The 14,119-nt window shown below is 50.7% G+C and overlaps 7 protein-coding genes across 7 annotated transcripts; 3 read left to right on the top strand and 4 right to left on the bottom strand.

Annotated features, from left to right (window-relative positions):
* Positions 1-108: 108 nt before the first annotated feature.
* Positions 109-2,323, top strand: A1O9_02288 (uncharacterized protein; the record flags this gene model as incomplete). The annotated part of the gene is made up of 3 exons (XM_013407863.1): positions 109-131; positions 184-2,104; positions 2,156-2,323. 3 exons carry the CDS (start codon positions 109-111, stop codon positions 2,321-2,323), a joined length of 2,112 nt encoding a protein of 703 aa, XP_013263317.1.
* A 607-nt stretch (positions 2,324-2,930) lies between these two features.
* On the top strand, positions 2,931-3,748 carry A1O9_02287 (signal peptidase I; the record flags this gene model as incomplete). Its single annotated transcript, XM_013407862.1, has 4 exons — positions 2,931-2,957; positions 3,019-3,135; positions 3,279-3,492; positions 3,633-3,748. The coding sequence occupies 4 exons, from the start codon at positions 2,931-2,933 to the stop codon at positions 3,746-3,748; spliced, it is 474 nt and encodes a 157-aa protein (XP_013263316.1).
* Positions 3,749-5,175: 1,427 nt separating this feature from the next.
* On the bottom strand, positions 5,176-6,591 carry A1O9_02286 (uncharacterized protein; the record flags this gene model as incomplete). Its single annotated transcript, XM_013407861.1, has 2 exons — positions 5,176-6,327; positions 6,400-6,591. 2 exons carry the CDS (start codon positions 6,589-6,591, stop codon positions 5,176-5,178), a joined length of 1,344 nt encoding a protein of 447 aa, XP_013263315.1.
* A 1,412-nt stretch (positions 6,592-8,003) lies between these two features.
* On the top strand, positions 8,004-9,570 carry A1O9_02285 (uncharacterized protein; the record flags this gene model as incomplete). Its single annotated transcript, XM_013407860.1, has 3 exons — positions 8,004-8,090; positions 8,146-8,234; positions 8,292-9,570. 3 exons carry the CDS (start codon positions 8,004-8,006, stop codon positions 9,568-9,570), a joined length of 1,455 nt encoding a protein of 484 aa, XP_013263314.1.
* Positions 9,571-9,871: 301 nt separating this feature from the next.
* Positions 9,872-10,099, bottom strand: A1O9_02284 (uncharacterized protein; the record flags this gene model as incomplete). Its single annotated transcript, XM_013407859.1, has 1 exon — positions 9,872-10,099. One exon carries the CDS (start codon positions 10,097-10,099, stop codon positions 9,872-9,874), a length of 228 nt encoding a protein of 75 aa, XP_013263313.1.
* A 201-nt stretch (positions 10,100-10,300) lies between these two features.
* A1O9_02283 (trehalose 6-phosphate synthase) lies at positions 10,301-10,570 on the bottom strand (the record flags this gene model as incomplete). The annotated part of the gene is made up of 1 exon (XM_013407858.1): positions 10,301-10,570. The coding sequence occupies one exon, from the start codon at positions 10,568-10,570 to the stop codon at positions 10,301-10,303; it is 270 nt and encodes an 89-aa protein (XP_013263312.1).
* A 625-nt stretch (positions 10,571-11,195) lies between these two features.
* A1O9_02282 (uncharacterized protein) lies at positions 11,196-12,557 on the bottom strand (the record flags this gene model as incomplete). Its single annotated transcript, XM_013407857.1, has 3 exons — positions 11,196-11,633; positions 11,696-12,139; positions 12,192-12,557. 3 exons carry the CDS (start codon positions 12,555-12,557, stop codon positions 11,196-11,198), a joined length of 1,248 nt encoding a protein of 415 aa, XP_013263311.1.
* Between the last annotated feature and the right edge of the window lie 1,562 nt (positions 12,558-14,119).

The raw sequence follows: 14,119 nt of genomic DNA, 5'->3' as shown, positions 1-14,119 counted from the left end.
AGCATTTGCTTCTCCTGAAAAAGGCGCCTGCTGCCGTCGCAGCAGTACTGGAAGTCTGCCAGTCTGTCCTGATAATAATCTTGCGCACGCCCTCAGGGCTGCACTGCGATGCTTGCGCCTGCGGTGCCAGAGTCAGTTCTTCGTCACGCCACCTGAATTCTAGATCTGACAATATCTCTGTAGGATTATCGAGGATGACGACATCGGACTCGCCGTCGACGCTCGAACCGAAAGCCTGCCAGGCCTGCGTGAACTCGGCCCCCCTGATCTCGTCCATTTGGTCAAGCAGAGTGTAAAAGCTGGCTCGAAGCAGACCGGCGTCTACCATCATGTGACGGGCATCGATGCCTCTTCCTCGGCCAGTCTGGCTGCCTACGTCAACACCCTGACATTCAATCCCTCTGACAAGACCCACAAGGTCGTATCCGGGTTGTACTGCTGCTACAATGCCTTTTCCCATCTGGACATGAGAGTCGAAGTCAAAATTCCCGGCAGCGTGGAGAGCTACTGTGTGGACGAGAGAGGGGACCGAAGAGTGGCCACCGAAGGCTTATGGCTGGAAACATTTTTGTGCGGCGTCCTGCGCGCATATTCGTATTCAGATGACGGCAGTGGAGACACGATCAAGAAGATTATTGGTGTCAGGAGGTTCAATCCGATCACAAATACCGAGATGGAACACAGGTTTTTCGAGGCCGCCGAGAAACTCTTCTTCAACGGCCGACAACTTGGGTCAGATTCAGAAATTCAAATCCCAAATCTGGTTTCCAACCACCTTACGTCTGGCCTACTCAAATACATCAAGACCGCCGGTCGTTACGCATCTGGCATCAATCTCTTTGAAAAGCTGCGGACCAAGGACGTCGAAGTCTCTTCGTTGCTGGCTCGAGTTCTGCTCGAGGGCGACGAGGAAGTTCAAGCTGTAAGGCTACTGCACGATGCCCTCCAGGACGTCCCCATGGATTACGCTCTCCTGGATGCACAAGCAACATTTTGCCAGCAAAAGGGTGAGGGCTTGACCGCCCTCGAACTCGCGAAACAAGGTGTCACGGCTGCCCCTAGTGAGTTCAGCACGTGGGCCCGGTTGGCTGAAATTTACGTTGATCTCGAGCAGTGGGATCTCGCTCTTCTCACCCTCAACTCCTGTCCTATGTTTTCATACCAAGACAAGGACTCGCCTCGTATGCCTGAACCTACACGAGTACTTCTTCCCATATTGCCGGAGACCGCCTTGGAAGAGATTGACGAAGGCCAGCCCCGGCATGGTGAACCTTATGACTCCGTTCATGTTTCTCTGCGGAAGCTGCAGGCCGCAACATATCAAGGCACATTTCTAAAGGCGTATAGTCTCCTCACGAGAATCGCTGCTTCCATTGGTTGGGACTCCCTGCTGAAGACACGCAGCCTTGTATTTGTCATGGAGGAAGAGTACCGCACTGAACGGGCGCATTCACTGACCCCGAAAGTCTCTGCCAGCAAGAATGCCAGCACTGTAGCCCTGTCCGGCACCCCCAACGGCGATCCAAAGAAGACCACCGACAGCACCTCTGACGAAGATGGATCTGACGATGGCTCTCCAACAAATGACAACGCCGTGGCAGGAGGATCATCCGTGTCGTCCAATCTCAACGGTGGTACCGATGAAAATGCCCAACTCAGCGCCGATCGAACGATGGAGAAGCCAGTTCCCACAATTGCTGCAGAGGAGGTCAAGTCCGGGAGTGACGACCCAGATGCTGCCCACTCTCAATATCCGCAGTTTCAAAATAAACGTCTGTGTGAGCGGTGGTTGGATAACTTATTCATGGTGCTGTATGAGGATCTGCGAATATACACCATATGGCGCACGGAGATGGGACAATACCGGCAGCAGCAGATGCAATATAAGAAATCGGCATCCGAATGGGAAATTCTTGGAGACCTGGCTGAACGGTTGCATCACACAAATGAGGCTCTGGAGGCTTACCAGCAGTGTCTGAATATCCGGTTCTCCCCCAAGGCGATGCGAGGCATCCTTCGAATGCACGAGCGGAAAGGAGACACTAGAAACTCGTTGGCTTGTCTAATTCGGCTGATTACATGGCAATATCGATGGTACTCTGAGGTAAGAGACAAGGAATGATAACTGACAATCCAAAGACTGACGAATACTTAGTTCTCACCTGAACTATTCTACTCTATACGGAAACTGATTGAAGAGGAAGGCGCCGTCAAGATTCGAAGCATCGTGCAATCCACTAACCTCCCTCAGCATGTGTTGGATTTGACGCATGAATATTGTCAAGTGTGTGTCACATTCCGAAGTAGTGGGACTGATGGTTAAGAGGGAGGTTGACACTGAAGGGAGAAGCCTTTGATACTGGCGGTGTGAATGATTTATTTGGTCAAAAGACTTGATTCCTCGACTACCTGCAAGCGTAGGCGCCGTGCAAATGGCCGGACATGGATAGACGACGTTGCAATCAGTGAAGAGAATATCACGACAATGGCAACGTTTGAACACCAAGAGCAATCGTTCACAGCAACGATTGATGCCTCGCTTTCCACCGAATACTTGAACGTAATCCATTGTGGCGGAGCATAGACACCCTCATTCTAGGGCTTAATCTAATCTGATCAGATGAAAGCCACCAGTAGATCCGATATTTATCCGGGGCAGCGGCGATGTTACAGCAAACATCTAATCCATTTTATTTGAACATCACGTAGAAATCAATAGTGTTTTCCTTCTTCGTCTTCTTTGTCTTACAGCATTCTGCCGTCCAAGCCCAACCGATCGCTCCTACATCGGGGCATCAAAATTAAGCTCGCCCGCGTGCTCTCGGTCACTGAATCGTTTGAAGACAACCAAAGTGCCCCGCGCCGCAGTGCGCTGATTTCGAACCTCATTAGCAGCCCTCTCATCCCTGTCTGGTCGACAATCCGTAAACATGTCGAGCCAGAAACGTATTACCAAGGTAAGTACCGTGCACATACACTCTCATCGATCTAGCAACAGAACACTAATTGGAGAATTAGGAGTTGTCCGAGCTGACCATCTCGCCTCCCGCTGGGGTTGCCGTAGCACTGGCGGACGAGTCGAATTTGTATCAGTGGAAAGTCCATATGGATGGTCCTGCTGATTCTCCTTATGCTGTAAGTGCTCCAATGGTCTTCATCAACCAACTGGCCGGGATGAAATATATATTTGACACGATCACTCAACCTTCCCCGCCATAAATCGCGCTCCCAGTCCTCGGATGAACCCCGTTACCACGAGACAGCTAACAACAAAATAGGGCGGCCATTTCACGCTCAACATCAGCCTCCCACCGAATTACCCGTTCAAACCACCAACAGTGACCTTTACCACCAAGATTTACCATCCAAACATCTCCAATGACTCACCCCCCAACTCAGGCACCATGTGTCTTGGCATGCTGAAAGACTCCGAATGGAAACCATCTACCAAGATGAGCGCCGTGCTAGAATTCACTAGACAGTTGCTGAAAGGTCAGTCGTCCCCAATCACTCCTCTCCGAGTCCCTGCTTTTCATCACGAGCGGTTCACTACCATATCAGCCTTTGAAACTATGCTGGACCGGATTTGGCTGCTATCTCCCAGATGAACCCACACTAAAACCCTCACCCAGAGCCTAACCCCGATGACGCTGTGGAATCCAAGATCGCAGATCAATACCGCGACGACCGCGCCAGCTACGAGCGAGAGGCCCGAGAATGGGTGAAGCGATATGCCGGAAAGAAGTAGACGCTCCCGATCGAATGTCCTTGACATCCCTCCTGGAATCCGAGATGCGAAGGAAATGGAGTCTTACAACATCGGTCGGGTAGTGCGTCATATCATGAGATCGAGCACAGGTTTAGTCATCGAGTTTCCTGCAACTGCATCAGTGTTTGTTTGAACCAGAAATGTTCAAGACATGTCGGGAAAGTGAGTGGTGAGTATGATCTAACGGCCATGGTGACGACGATCGTAACAGAGACAAAGATGGCATCGATGCTGAAGCTGGCTTGAACGACATCACAGGTCAGACTGGTATGGAGTGCTTGTGTCTCTGGGCGGCACCGTCAATGACGGGACATGAACATGCACGCAGGACATTTCTCACTTATAAGATGGACAAAGCAACGACGTTTTTTCATCAAGCGAGGCACAGCAGAGACGCCCAGAGCAGAACAGAAGATCTGGTCCCGTCTGCTGCAGCCTACCTCAGATAGTAGTAGGCCATTATGTGGAAATGGCGAATCCAAAGCTGAAATCGAATTAAAATACGAAAGGCACACTCGAACTCCTACATCTTACATAGGAGAGCAAGGAGAGAAGAGAAACATTGCCCGCTCTCAATGCTCAGTCCCCTTCACATCAGCTCTACTTCCCACCAGAGTGATATGAAGGCGTGTGGTGTAGAAACCGAGCGCCGCAAGTCAAAACGAATTTTTATAGACTCCGACGAAAAAGAGATGGACGAACGAGCGGGAAGGCGGCCCACGCCAAGTACTAGACGTAGTCAGGGATTTATTCTTGTGCGATGAACACCATAGCACAGACAATCCCCTAGTTATGATGGTGCCTAATTACGTGGCGGCTACAATACTCGGGCTCCTGCGAGCGCGAGCGCGAGAGAAGGAACTCCGCCTGGAGATAGTCTGCAGGTGGCCAGCCCTGCGCTCCCAGAGCTGCAGCCGTTGTATGCCTGAGCCACGCAGACTCGCGATAGCTTTGCGAGACCTTGACGACATCTCATCTCGACTCTTCCTTCGCATATTCGTCGACGTGGCCAATACTAGGGCAGGGAAGCGGGAGTTTTTTTTTCAAGTGAGTAATCGAGGTGCATTATCGCAGGGATCCCGGTCCCTCGGATTTGCGGGACTTCGCAATATCTTCGGATGCCCCGTGACCTTGGGTCTTGCGGTGACTCCGGAGTCTTGGAAGAAAAGCCTGGGTACTCCATATGGATCCTATCACGGTCCCTCGCCCCTCGAATGGGTGAACAGATCGGTGAAGGTGACCCCGGCTCCCTTCGAAATGGATCCAAGCACTGCCTGTAGTGCCATGGCTAACGCTCGCCACATCCACTTCGATTTTCGCTGATGCGGACTCGAAGCCGAGCGATATGACCAAGGAACGCCCGGGGGAGGGTGGCTTGCTGGAAATGAAACGGGGCGGGACACGTTTCAATCTTGCATCTCATCGTTTCCATCAGCAGGCTCCTCGATATCCCCAACGACCTCAGCTTCATCCTCGTCGTCAACGTCATCGTCAACATCCCAATTCTCTAGGTCGTCACTATCCCATTCCTCTTCACTTTCCTCCTCACCCTCGTTCCCGGTATTCTTCTTCGTGTTCTTCTTCAACTCCTTCTTCCTCTCCACGTTCTCTCTCTGTACTTTCTTCCTGGCCTCCTTTTCTTTTCTCCTCACCTCCCATTTCTCTTCCAGCGCCTTTTCCTCTGCTTTAGACTTGGTGACGTACTCATTCCACATGACTCTGCCTTCACACACGCCTTCTTCGACTTTGACCATCCTTAATCGCATCCGCGGGCCCAGTTCAACCAGTTTCACAGCTCTTTTCTCAACATTCGAGCTCTGCTCCGCTTTTCGCGCTTTCTTGTTCCCATTATCTGCGAGCTTCTGCTGCTCACGCTTGCTCAATACTCGCTGGGTCGTCGTCTCCATAACTTCTACCTCATTATCGGTGTCGAGTTCTGTTTCGCTGGCAGAAGTATAGCCTCCGGCTGTAGGATCGAGAATGTAGTCTGCCACGTCGTTTAGCTTGCCGAGATTGGGCAGCGCCCCGGTCTTTTTTTCTCGCAGCCGCTGCTCTGTTGCGTCGAATCTCCTGACTCGCTTTGACACCCCTGTCTTTCTTGTCGTGATCGCATAGTGCCGTAGACTGAGAACGTATGTCCCATCTGAATGCAACTCACGGTTCAACAGCAATATCCTCCGTATGGAATTTAGCGGTGTGCTTTGCGGGTTGATTGGGGGAAACATCGATTGGAATACCGTGGTGGTTAAGGACTCGAGCTGCTTTTTGATCGGATCTGCACCAGCATCCGTGGCGGTCTGAGACGCGAAATTATTCATCACCAACAAAGGCGGAGTTTGGTATTCCTTGCCGCCTCCTCGCGGATGTTTTTGTGCCTTTGCAATGTCTTTTGCTAATGCATATCGATCGAGGCGGAATGTTATCGTCGGGCCGCGGGGAGCCAGCGCAACCCGCAGATGTACATTGCCGTTTTTCGACCGTGAGAATAGAAAGAGATGTGTGACACCCAGAGGACCAGCCATGGCGGTGTAGTCTTTGAGTTTGTTGGCTTTTCGCTCCTGTTGACCTCGGTGTCAGCATGGGTACATCTCGGAAAGACTTGCGACAGAATGAACAGAATGAGGTAGTACCTTCAGCCTGCTCGCTGTATCAGGTTCCATCACAGCGCGGAAATCCTTTGCCAGCTGTGTGACGCTGGGGCCAATGTCACCTGCGCCCATGCGAATGACCATACTTCTGGGCGGCCGATTGGCTCGACTGGGCTTTCCCGCACCATCGTCAATTGAAAGATGAGTCCTCTTCTTTTTTCTAGGTCTTGCCATAGTTTAACTCTGATGTCGGTAGAGCGTTCGATCGATGGGTCGTTGAAAGGTGAGTTAGACCTGGAGGACTTTTGGTGCCATAATTTTCCTCCGATTCGATAACGATCACGTGGTGATAAGAGCACGACAGATGCGTTGCTAACACTCCGCCAGTTAATTACTGCGGAGCATCCAACGCCAGACAACAGAGCCACAACATCGACATTTTGTCTTTACCGTCGATGACCGTCGATGCGATGCAGACATTCTTTGATTCCAGGTGCTACAAAGTAGTGATAAATGAATCACTTTCTCACCATCGATCATTTGTCCGTAGCTCGGGTGGCTGAGTCGAGAGTCATCGGCAGAAATATCTATTGGCACAAATTTCTTTCACAGTCAACGGTTCTAGCCTCGTGTCGATGAAGAGCAAGGCCACAATACCATCAGGAGCTCCTTATACGGTAGCAACACTGGCCCTTACAGGGCTCTCCTGATTACGGTTCCAAAGATGCACCCATATTCTGCCGATACGCCCGTATCAGCAGTTGGTTGAGCCAATTCCACCTATCCTGATACGTAATTTTCGTGGTCCGCCCACGGCCGCTCCTGGTGACATTCTAACCCCAGGAAACAGCACCACAGCTCTACCCAAGCTGGGTTCGGACATTTCCACTCTGTTAATCCCACGGTAATGCATACAAGACTAATCTACTGATACATCCTGGAATGTTTATAGGTCATGCCGTTGACACGAAGAGAGACTTGGCAAGACTACGAATGACAAATATCCCGCCAGCTCGCTCTCCAGCGCGGAGTAGATGAACCATAATCCACCTCAAGGTCATTGTCCAACCTGAATAGCAAATTCCCACAAGTGTGGCATGATCTCCATCCTATCAAGGAATATTAGGTGGGGTAGAATGATTAGCCCTCCGAGGGCGCGATCTCCTCGGAGGCTAGGGCGCGGCTGGTGGGGGAGAGGAAAAGAGCATTGGGCTGGATGGCCTGTACATCACGTCAAAACACGCGTGATGAATAGCCCGCACGTGGAACTGTATATCCGAAAGACTATTCGCAATCCTGTCTTGGCCCGTGTTAGTTCGTCAATCAAGCTGCACCAATCGCCATGGTCTCGCCTTCACGTACGGCTCACAAATGTTGTCTTCCTGCCTACCCCACCACTCTACGATCCCTAGGATCCGAAAAGTGCGAAGATAAAGGTGAGACGTCATGCTCGACATGTGCCTGAGGAAGATAGATCCCTTTAACAAGAGAAAAGTGAATATTTAGACGTGGAAAGGGAACACCCCGTTTCCCTGGCATCATCAACAACCAATGTATACTTAATACGCCAGGCCGCCAAAACCAAAAAGAGATGCCAACTGGGCAGCTATCCAACAGCCCCTCTGACAGATCAGCCCTTTAAGCAGATGTCCAAACCATATGCGGAGATCGATACGGGCAAACATCACTGGGTCTCTCGAGCCTGTGACTTTTGTCGGCTTAAGAAAGCAAAGGTAGAAGATGACAATTTTACCGCCGTCGCATCACATGAAGCTGACGACACCAAAGTGTGGCAGCTCCCTCCCATGTGCAACTTGCGTGCAACGTGGCATCCCTTGCATCCGTCGAAACGGCCAGAAACATCCACTAAAGTCTCAGTATGATCGAGTCATTCTGCATTACTCTCCAGAAAGCTTTTTGCTTACTTGCTCTAGAGAATTCCATGACTCGCCTGTCAAAGATGTCCATGCTCTCTATCAGGGCTGCAAGGACAACTCCGACATGACAGAGATTGGAGATATCACGACTCGCACAATCCTAGAGAACTTAGATTTGATTGACCGAACGGATCCAGATCCGGCAGCTGGAGTCAGAAATTTAAGCCCAGAGGGAACTCGGGGTCTAAGTGCCTCGACGAGCTCCTCGCCGAGTCCCGCTTTTACCAGCTCCGAGGGTCCATCAAGCTCGAACAGCATGTCTTCAATTTCCCGCCAGACCACTGACAGTAGTCGAAGTTTCCCTTCACCAAACTCATTTGAATGTGTGGTTGGCCTACAGACGGCCTCCATCGAAGCGTTATCGACCACTCGACCATCTCGGCAATCTCTGCCAGGTCTGATAAGCGCAACTGACTTTGATTATGCCCAACCTGATCACGTAATGCCGCCTCTGTTTGGAACCGATTTCTCAGAAACAAGGCTGCTTAGCGGTACCGGGATGACTAACACAGCTCCCACAGCTTCCCCCTATGATGACACTACCTCCGTTATGTTCTATAATTTCCCCCTCTACCACGACCTAATCGGAGATATAAGACAACCGGAGCAGGACCGACCAGCCCAAGGAGATTTCGGCTTCAATCCTGTTTCAACCCTATCGAAACATAGCTTGGTCAAGGTAGGAGATGTAGAGATGATGGACAGTTGGCATGGTCTCGAAAAGCATACTGAATATGGCAAGCTTGGGAACTCTCCTGTTGGCTTACAGTCTTGGGAGGGGGGCGATCTATCGACCGTTCCAACCAACCACTCATTCCACGGCGGGGCAATTTCTCCAGAGGAACTCGATTCTACAACCACGAAAAGGAATTACTCAACTGCCCTGCCACCAGCGCGCAGGAATGGCTGCCCGTCGACACGTAGAGTATACAAACGAAGACGCAAGAGGGGCGGCGATTCCACCTCAGATGGACCGCAGTTACCAGAGAGTGAAAAGCACCGAATCTCGTTGGAGAAGAACCGTCGCGCTGCCGCGAAGTGTCGCGAAAAGAAACGTAGCGAGATCCAACAACTAGCAGAAATAACACGCGCTTCTGCCGTGGAGAACAACCTCCTCAAACAACAGACGATGCAAATGCGAGAGGAAATCCTCGACCTTGGCTCAAAGCTTCTCACTCACGTGTCTCGTGGTGAATGTCGCAGGCCAGAGGAGGTGAGGATGGTGCTGGATGACTGGTTGGACCGATTCAGGTCAAGTTGGCGCTCATGCAATTAGCGTTCGTTGCGTGGTCTGTCCCGTGCTTACGCCTTGGAAGACCTGTCTATCTACAACACCCGACACAATTATAGCGATATGAAGGCTTCGATTTGCGCAGCCGTCAGAGCGATCATCCCTTCCAAAGTCCGTTGCCACGTTCGCCACGGGCATCCGGAACTGATCCGTTGGCGATTTTCTCACTGTCTAACGCCGTATGGGCTGTGGTCCATGGGACGGCCGCTAAATGCTGAATATCTGACCCGAAGGTACATTTGAGTCAGTCTGCAAGTCTCAGTGGGAGGAAAAATTGACACCAATCTCACCTAGTGTTCCCCATAATGTGAGCTTCGGATTTCTTGTGGATGGCCGCTCGTTGCTGGTGGCCCGTGGTAATGCCTTTGCCAATGGAATCCACCATATCAAGGTCCCAAGGACTGAACAGGAAGCTGTCCTTGGCTTGTTCGGCAGCGCCAACCCTTTCAGAGAGCAGAAGGACGTCCTTCCACTCGTTTTGCGAGGCGACGTATTCATTGGCGACTATTTTCATGCTTTTGTGGGTTGATGAGGTGAGGCACACGTCTCTTGCGGCATAAAGCGCCACGAGTTTCTCGAAGGGCACACTGCGATGGAGGAGGTTTTCCCGGCTGGTAGCCGTCGCAACCTGAGTTGGGAATACAATTCAATGGCTATGCGTATAAGGACAACCAGCTCCCACCGTATTTGAGATTTATCCAGTCCGCGAGCTTATTCAGGGTTTTGGCGGTCTCCTGGTTTTTTCTCGGCTCAGTACCGCTACTTGTACCAGCATCACTTTTCCGAATCCTTCAGGATTTTCGGACAGGGCTTGATCGAGGGCGTGTATCTTCTTTGGTAGTCCTTTGATGTTGTCTAATTTGTCAACACCGACGATGACGCAGATGTCTCCGTAATCGTTTGTTAGTGAGGAGGAGAGCTCCCGGACCTCTGGTTTGGCCAATTTTCGAGAGGACTTCTCAGGACCGATGCCTATTGGGGACATTCTGACATGGGCGACGTGATCTCCATACTAAAGACCAGTACACAGTACTTCTGTTCTCTAGGTCCCTGATTGCACTAAAAGTGGTCAGCCTTGCTCATGGTAGACGTATTGGAAAACTCACCAACAGCAGTGCAAGTCCCCTTGAAGTCCTTTTCCTATGACTTCAGTTGCAGGGTGGAAACATTAACTAGGTAAATAATCTCTAGGAATTTCTATTTTGTTATTTTTATGTCAGGCAATAGGTCCACAAGCCCTCGAGGAACGCTCAAAAAGAGTAGGGTCTCGCACGAAAGTGCAAGGATATCTCGAACTTATTAGCTACATGGTCGCCATAGGGCTCCCGAGGTATGCCTGACATTTGAAATAATTTGAAATATTAGTATTAGCAGTGCAATAGCGCTCATAAAAGAATTATCTTAGCTTATAGCATAGAGTTTTAGTGCTTCAAGTTTATGGCCATATCATATACTGATAGAGTTATATGCGCCAGTCGAGGCTTGGCGCCGGTCAATTAATAATACTACTTGCTAGAAGGCTGTCTCTCAAGGAAACCCTTAGTCCTCAGCTCTACCCTCAGTGGGGTAGCCTTACTCTGACCATGCTCTCCGTTCATACCGCAGCGATCCTATTTCTCTTTGTCCAGTGTCATCTCTCCCCACAATTCTGGCCAGGTTTCTAGAATGCTTTTGCCGACACTCCAGTTTTGATAGGTGCAAATATGCTTCTCAAATTTTGCGCTCAAGATTCGTCGTCCGGTAAGAGGATCAGTAACGATTGCCGGCCCGAGATTATCATCCCAGTTGCAGCTGTATTTGGACCTGCTCAAGGGAGTTTGCCAGTCTCGCGGTCTTCGGACCAGGATTGTGCGAACCGCCGGTATCGGGAGGAAATCTATTGCGACAGGGTGGGGAAATCGCATTTGTACGGTCGTTGGTCTCAGGATGCCCGGAATGCCAGTGAGGGTCTCCGCGCCCGGAAGGATCAACCACCTCATGAATCGAACCCGCATGAAGACTTCAGCGAGTTTGACATTCCACTCAACATCTTGAAGACCCCATGCCATCTAAACCAAAAAGTTAGCCGTAAAAGGCAGATTGTAAAGATGTTGTAGAGTTACAGATTCACCAACTCGGAGGGTAGCCCTACCTCACACGCCCACCCAGGCAAGTTCCACTCTTCATCTGGTTGCCTCATTCGGAACAGCAACTCCACGTCCGTGGGTCCTGATCCCATGACAGACTGCAAGGGAACGCCAGACCTGAGCAGATCTCGGGCTCGGTCTCGACAGCTTAGGACGATCTCGTTTATGGGGTCGCCAGGATATATCAAGGGCAATGTGACTGTTTGCAGCGGCGAGGGGCCGCTCGACCAATCTGAGCCTCCTATAAAGGGCCAGTTCCCTGTGGCTCCGCCAAATTGCCAGATACTTGATTCCAAATGTTGATATTTTTCACTCAGGGTTTCGTACCAGGCCATTTGCGTATCGCCATCTTCGATCAGGGAAACTTTGCTTGCCAGCGAAGAAGTATCGCTGTCGAAATTTTTCGAGTGGAGAGGGGTTTCTGACGGCTGCTTAGACGTTAGCCACTTCTCAACTGAGGTGAAAAGTGCAGGAGAATACGGGTTGAGGTACATCAAATACATTTGATACAACCATGGACTCAAAATTTGTGAAAGAATATGGAGCTTCCGTTGGGCAATGTGCTGCGTCGAAACTGCTTTGGATTTGGACTGGACGTGTATAATCCATAAAGACATCTTCATCGGTAGCCAGAGAATCAGAAGACAACTCAGACACCGAGCTTGAAGATTGTCCAAGAAGGTCATATGATGATGGGGAGGTCGTGCTGCTCTCGCCTGGCCGTGGCCGTGAGTAAAAGAGACTTTCCAACAACAGAGTGATCATATCAGGATTACTGATATCCTCCTTGGTTAATTCACCCCGTTCTTGTAAGGCTTGAATGTTGTTCCGGAGTGTTCTGGCCATATTTGGGGGTGAGTCATCGTTCCTGATTGCCTCAACAAGCCTTTGCATCAAATCGTCATCATTGGACTTGATGCTTAGAAGCAGACCCTTGAGGATGATCTGCTGTTGATGGAAAATGGACGATTTGTATCCAGTCTTGCGTCTTGCATCTAGTCTCGAGTCGAAATGACAGTAATCGCCATTTTTACTGCAAGCTTGGCAGGGGCCTGGCTGGCCTGTACACTTTAGGGCGTTCTGTCAGCGGTAGAGGTCGGGCAGTTTGGGAAGGGCTCTAACCTTGGTCCTTCTCTTTTTACATGAAAGGCACGCATGGGCCGTTCTAGGAGCAGCGCGTGAACGACTTGCCCTCATTTCACTGCTATGATCCGTTGAACAAGTGGACTTGATAGGCAGACTTTATCACAGCTATTCGTGAAGGTCAAACAAGCAGAATTGGAACCTGGATCTACAGCCGATACTTGAGAAATGCTCGACTCTAATATCGGAGCAGATGGCATGGCCGCGCGAACTTGCGCACTGAGAGAACGCGTGGTCCGAAGTCGTCAAGTCAGACATGGGGTAAGAACGACAAAGACCAAGGGATTGTCGACGCATATCAGAGACGGAGATATCTGAACTGTGGAACCCGAGTGGCCAGGGAAAATTGCCCCTGCTGCGAAGCATGGGCCTGTTTGAACCAGCTCAGCGGCCCGCTGCATGATCCCCCTGATGTTAATGATGGGCCCATTCCCCATCAAATCAGAAAATCGACTCGAAAGCTCGACAAAGTTGAAGTTCGCTCCATCAATCGTCCACCTTTCCTCTTTCGTCATAGAGCCCTCTGGTGGAAGATGGCTGATTCACGACGTCAAAGAGCAATCATACTCGAATGATGCTAATATGGTGTGCATGCATATCGGAGTTCTAGTAGCTTCTGCCCCCTTTGAAGACGAGCTCAATTCACGCCATATACCAGGTTCCCCGCCTGTTTCATTCCCTATTTGTCCGTATGAAGGAATGACCGCTTCAGAGGATCCTGTGGAGGACTTGTTAGAGATAAGCGGAGTCAAATAAGACCCGGTGGGCATTTTGTGTGGTCGGGATGGGATAATGTCATGCTGGGCTACGCAGATGCGGACCCGGCCTCGGAGTCAGTTTTGACTTTCCGCGGGGACTTCAGCCAGGGCAAATCCTTAGCTTTCCGAGGAGGACGATGTCTTCGTCCAGCCACAGCCTCCCACAAGCGTTACTACCTCATTTGCATATTGAACTAACACTTTATACGCGCCAAATGCTCGCTTTTCAAGAAAGCTGCTGTCTACTGAGTCCACCCGCTTGCCACAAGAAAGTCTGGGACGTCACTCTCTCCGTCAGTGTCCAGTGATTTTAATGCCCAGGTTGCGTTCCCGTGTCAGACGTCTTGAAACTCGTCGCTGGCTCGTCAGCGAATGGTTTCGGACTGCTGATGGACTGCTTGGGGACATATCAGGTAGGTTCCCGTTAACTACACCTATCCCTTTTCCTTAAAGTCTCGTCGTTTGCTACAGTCCTCCTACGACAACTCTTTGCCACATACAACCGCG

The sequence above is a fragment of the Exophiala aquamarina genome (genome assembly GCF_000709125.1).
Source record: "Exophiala aquamarina CBS 119918 chromosome Unknown aczIA-supercont1.2, whole genome shotgun sequence".
Taxonomy (NCBI): domain Eukaryota; kingdom Fungi; phylum Ascomycota; class Eurotiomycetes; order Chaetothyriales; family Herpotrichiellaceae; genus Exophiala; species Exophiala aquamarina.
Note: the sequence above shows the minus strand (reverse complement) of the source record. Positions and strands in the feature narration are given on the sequence as shown.